This window comes from Macrotis lagotis, chromosome 4, assembly GCF_037893015.1.
Source record: "Macrotis lagotis isolate mMagLag1 chromosome 4, bilby.v1.9.chrom.fasta, whole genome shotgun sequence".
NCBI classification, from domain to species: domain Eukaryota; kingdom Metazoa; phylum Chordata; class Mammalia; order Peramelemorphia; family Peramelidae; genus Macrotis; species Macrotis lagotis.
In genome coordinates, this window is record NC_133661.1 from 249,760,540 (window position 1) to 249,766,331 (window position 5,792).

The 5,792-nt window shown below is 44.1% G+C and overlaps 1 protein-coding gene across 1 annotated transcript in view; it reads left to right on the plus strand.

Annotated features, from left to right (window-relative positions):
- The window catches only part of RPS6KL1 (ribosomal protein S6 kinase like 1), a 36,956-nt gene extending 32,334 nt beyond the window's left edge, over positions 1-4,622 (plus strand). Inside the window, exons 10-11 of the mRNA XM_074235714.1 lie at positions 1,064-1,159; positions 2,549-4,622. Coding sequence (XP_074091815.1) covers positions 1,064-1,159; positions 2,549-2,659 — 207 coding nt within the window. The 3' untranslated portion in view covers positions 2,660-4,622. The remainder of the gene's footprint in view (positions 1-1,063; positions 1,160-2,548) is intronic.
- The last annotated feature ends 1,170 nt before the right edge of the window (positions 4,623-5,792 follow it).

A 5,792-nucleotide genomic window follows, 5' to 3' on the forward strand; every position in this document is an offset into this window, starting at 1 on the left:
GTGGGAACTGTAATCCCTCTACTCTTTTAATGACAGATTTCCTGATTCTATACACTATATTATTATATGTATATGTAAATGTTACCAAACTTTAGTTAGTAAACTACTAAACTAGTAGCCAAATTATTATTAGTGACCTCCCCCTCCCCCTCCCAATAATCTTGGGAAATTATGTTCTAGTAATAACTCCATTTTACAGTTCAGGAAACCAAAATAGACAGAGGCTAAGTGACTTATCCAAGATCACACAATCTGAGGAGGATTCGAACTCAGGTCTTCTTGACTCCAGGTCCTGTACTCCATTCACTTCCTTACTTGACTGCCTCTTTTAAGCTGTTCTCCATTTTCATACCTTTTCTAAATGACTGCTCCCTTCACCCCTGAAATTTCTAAGCATGGTGCAAGTTTTTAGGCTATTGGGGTTACCCAGGGCCATACTGCTAGTTAGTAAATGTCTGAGGTCATATTTGAACTCAGGTTCTCATGATTCCAGGCCTGGTACTTTAAGCACTGTGCCACCTAGATACCCCTAGAACCTGAGTTCTAATTCTCTTATTTGTGACTTGTGAGACCTTGGGCAAGTCATTTAGCTTCTGAGGCAAATGAGTTTGCTTTTTTTTTTTTATAAAATGCAGGTGAAGGGGTGGATTAGCTGACCTCTAAGGTCTCTTCCAGTACTAGAATCATCTCCCAGGAGACCCAATTAGACTTCACATCTCTGCCCTTTTAGTCAAGGATCTCTCTCCCATGCTTCCCTTTGACACTATTGTGTCAATCAATTCTGACATTTCTAAAGGCCTCTTTAAAAATAATCAAAGATAATTTTGTTCGTAGTCCCCAAGAATTTAATTGGAGGAGGGAAGAGGAGGGGAAAGTCACTCACTGGCACATGAGACTTTTTTCCTTGTCCATTAGTCCAACCCTGCCCATGATGAAAGATCTGCCTCTATAGGGTGGTGGAAGTCCTTTAAGGAAGCGAAGGATTTTAGGAATTTGCTCCTATCCAACTTTTTTTCTGTGGTTTTCTCTTTTAAAGCTCCCTCTCCCCCTTTTCTCTCCCCAGTCGCTGTCCCAGAACCACCCCTCAGGAATCCATGTGCACACCAGGCTCCATCTGCCTGAGTGGCTCAGTCGGCCAGCTACCTCCCTGCTCACAGAGGTATGGGTTGGGCTATGGGGATAGAGGGAAGGGAAGAAACTTTTCTCTAGTCAAACCTCAAGGCTTTATTGACCTTAGTTGGGTAGCTAGATGGTGGAAGACGTAGAGTGGGCCTGTACCTATCTCAGATACTTCATTTCCAGGTGACCCTGGGGAAGTCACTCATGCCCTACCAGTTAGTTTCTTCATCCATAAAATTGGGATGCGAAATAGTATCAACCTCACAGTGTGGTTGTGAGGATCAAATAAGATGATAAATGTAAAGCACCATGCCAACCAGTATATGTAAATGTGACAAATTTAGTTAATAAACTACTAAGCTGTAGTAACCAAACTACAACTACCACCTACCACCTTTACCACCACCACTACTACCACTACTACCACAACCACTATTATTATATTACCACTACCACGATTACTAATACTATAATTACCACTACCACCACTACCATTATACCACTACCACTATTACTGCCACTACTACTACTACTACTACTACTACTACTACTGATAATGATGTTTTATCTTTTGTTCTCAAAAGAAGCCATGATATCAGGGAGGGGATGCCATGACAAGCAAGTGAATTGGATTTGAATGAGGGGGTACTGGGCTAAGTCACCAGCCTCACTTTTTCCTCTGGAGCCATCTGGGTTCAGTGGTCAGATATGAAACATGATGATTGGAGATGGCCCTGGATTCGAGACAATCCAGGGTTAAGCATGTCCAACATCACGTAGCTAGTCCATATTAAATATATCTGAGGTCTAATTTGAACTCAGGTCCCCTGACTCCAGGGCAAGTACTCTGTCCTCTGAGCCAACTCACTGCTGCTGTTGCTGCTACTACTACTACCACCACTCCAATTACCACTACCACTACCACTACTACTATTATACCATTGCCACTACCGTGTTGTGGAAGTGAAGGAAGGATAGATTTGGGATTTCTCAGGGAGATTCCAGGTGACAGGAAAGATTTGTGACTTTATTGGCCAGTTGGGTAACTAAATGGAGTCAATGAAGAAGAAAAGGTTGTTGCCTCAGCAAGATATTAGGAGAAAATTTCCTGTGACCTGATTTCTAATCCTGTTTCCTGATAGTTACTAGATCAAAGATAGTGACAGGAAAAAGAAAAGCCAGCAGAGAGCCCCATCAGCCCTGCACATCTGAAAGAAAGGAGAGGCGGGACCTTCCATTCCATGCCTCCCAATCCTGTAGAGGGTCTGGAGTTTCCATAGATTTTCACTGGATATATTCAGAGCCCCAGAGACCATGAAATGAGGGAAAGGTAGAGCAGACAGAGTTGATGGAGATGATAAAGTCAGGGCACTGGAGAGGGTGGATGCTGCGGACTCTATTCTTCTGACTCCTGCCTTTTCCTCTTCAGCTATTACAGTTTGATCCTTGTCGACGCCTTGGTGCTGGAGGAGGAGGTGTTAACAAGCTCAAATCCCATCCATTTTTTAGCACCATTCAGTGGAACAAGCTGGTGGGGTAGGGGCAAAGTTGGAGGGGGGGAGACCCAGTTTGCCTTTCTGGGCTGGCAGAATCCACCCGAGACCTTTAATCCAATGAGTCCAAGACCCTAGCCTGGAGCCCTGGGATGCTGGACTAAGATTCCTCATGCTACCGAGTAGTCAACTATTGGTGGTGGAAATGAATCTTGAATCCTCCATCCTGGAGGAGCACAGGCTTAGTTCCATCTTCCATGCCTTTGACTCCCCGTCCCCTGTTAAGTTTGTTTCACTTAAGGTCTTGGAAGTGTACTCCATGGTGGTCCATTTCCATTTCTTACTCCTAGGCCCCCCCTGCCCCCCATAAATCTAGGCATAAGAGGGATTCACTGGGTGTGAGACATTGGGCAACTCATCACACTTCTCTTGAGCCTCAATTTCCTCAACTGTAAAACATAAATATCTGCCTTGTCTACCTCATAAGGTTATCATGAGATTTAAAGGGAAATATTTGGGAAAATGTTTTATAATTGTACATCATCATCATCATGTAAATGTAAGGGATTAAGCTAATACATAAGGTGATTGTATTTCCAATTAGCCAAAGCAGAAGGATGGGCAGTGGGGACTTGGGGGTACCTAGGTGTCCTCAGGTCTAGAGTTCCCTGCTCAAACCTCACAGACCTAGAGGGTGCCTTTCTCTAGAGTTAATTAACTTTGTGCCCTGGAGTTCTGGATTGTTGATAAACTTAAAATAGTGTAGCACTAGTGACAGACCAGCTTGTCATCTTCAGCTAAGATGCAGTAGAGTTCAACAAATAACCGGTCATATTTCACAGGTGTAGAGGGAAGCTTAAAGGTGTGTTTGTCCCAGCCCAGGAATTTCTTGGAAACCTATCCTGAGATATTTATCCACTGGTTTGGCTTGTTGTAAGACAGACCCAACTGAAATCTCTGATCATGTTAGCTATAAGCTGAATACATCTCACTGGTCAGGGTTTTTTCAAAGTAGACAATGATAGGAGCTTGGAAAAATGTGTCTATGAAGGGTTTGGAGAAAAAAAGAAGCCCTGGAATAATGCTTTTCCTTCCATTCTGGTCCCAACATTCAGGTTCTGCAGTCTTGAAAAAAATGAGAGATAAGGTCAGGAAGAAGGGCTGGGAAATATTCCAGAAAGTTACTGTGAAAGTGTCAAACAAAAGGTACTGAAAGCCTGGGCCAGCAGCCTCCCTTATTTAACTCTCTCCTCCTCCCCTCCGCCTCTCCCCAGGTACTGGGTCTCCCCCTACCCAAAGCCGGGAAGAGGAGAGGGTAGAAAGAAGTTCCCTGGAGGCGTGCCTGGCATTTCCAGGATATCCTGTTTCATTAGGGGGACCATTTCAGTTTCCCAAATAACAGGCACTACCCAGAGCAAAGAACCGGGTTTGGGGGCCAGATAGTTGGAGTTCAGAGCTTGGTTCTGCTGCTGCTTAGTTTCTTCCTCTAGGGAAATGAGGAGGCTTTGAGCTGGTTGCTTGTCCTTCTCATGGGTTTCTGCACATGAGGTCTTGAGGTTCAAACTGATCTAAGCCTGATGTTTTAGTCAAGATAGGAGCTTGGGTCTTGGAGGTCTAGCCATTCAGGAAGAGCACCTCAAACACTTATCTTCCACCCTGAAGGGACCATTTGGAAATGTCTGGCCTAACCCAGGAGGGGTGTGAATAGCCTGCTTCTGCCCATATGCAATACTCAAGATAGCAGTTATCTAGTTCATCATTCAAAGGCCGACTTGACTTACAAATGATTTGGGGCCACATCTCCACCTCCTCAACCCAGCTGCCACCCTTCCCCTCCAAATGTACAACATCCTGAATAAAACTAGTAGTCCTGCAAGTGTTTTATTTATGCAATGATCACCCAGGGGAGAGTGGGGAAGGATCCCCAGAATCAAACTCCATGGGAAGGGGAAAAGCTTCTATATATTCAAGTGGAATGTTTTGAGCCCCTTGGGGATAAGAAAGGGTAGTAGTAGTAATAATAATTCATAAGAACCTGAAAGGTCAAAAACAACTTTCCTACTTGTCTGATGTGCTTCACCATAGGAATAATTGGGCTATTTCATTCTAGATTTGAGCCTGGATTGGGGAAGCACAGATGCCAAAGGGTCTTAGATTTAAAGTCAAAGGGGCTGGGTTTGAATCCTGACTGCTGTTTGATCTTTGGATCTTCTTACTTTTTATTTGACAAGATGATCTCTAGGTTCCCTTTGGCTCAAAAGCCCTGAGATCTCAACACAATTGTCATAAGTAAAATTGGCTGGAGAGGCCCAGAAGACATTTTTATTCTTCCAAATCAATAGCCCTAGAGGTAGCTAACCAAAGCCAATGGCAGATAACCCTGACAAATGTAATGTGGAACATGTTTTTCCCTTTGAGGACATGGGTGCTAACTTGGGGGCTGTCCTGAGAGACAGCTAGGGAGGCCCACCAAGACAAAATGAATATGACTGAATGATACTTTATGTGGAACCACTGCATTAGTTAGCAAATAGTGATACTAGTCACCAACCCTCTTTCCATCTTCAAAGGCTGCCCTCTAGGATATTGTTTGAAAGCAGGTTAAAAGGTGCCATGGAGAAAAAACTCCCACTACTATATAGTGCTTCTGATACAGCAGACCCCTGGTGAGCCAGGCCCCCAGCACTAAAACTCCAGTAGGATCTTTAGTTCTAACATTTTTTTTAACATCTTTTTGAAATTTTATTTAAGGCAATGGGGGTCAAGTGACTTGCTCAAGGTCACACAGCTAGGCATTATTAAGGATCTAAGGCCACATTTGAACTCAGGTTCTCCTGACTCCAGGGCCGGTGCTCTATCCACTGCGCCATCTAGAGGCCCCAGTTCTAACATATTTGTACATTCCACCATCCAAGTATGTTTCTAGCCCTTGTGAATGGCAATCAGCTGTGGCTGAACACATCACTGAAGGTCATGTGCCCATTACACTACACTTGTATCTAGTTTGGGGAAAGAGTGACTGAGGAGGGACAGCTAGATGGTGCAGTGGATAGAGCACTAGCCCTGGAGTCAGGAGGACCTGAGTTCAAATCAGACCTCACTTAATACTTACTTAGCTGTGACCTTGGGCAAGTCACTTAACCCCCCCCCAAAAAAAATTGATAGGAAAAGTAAACTGAG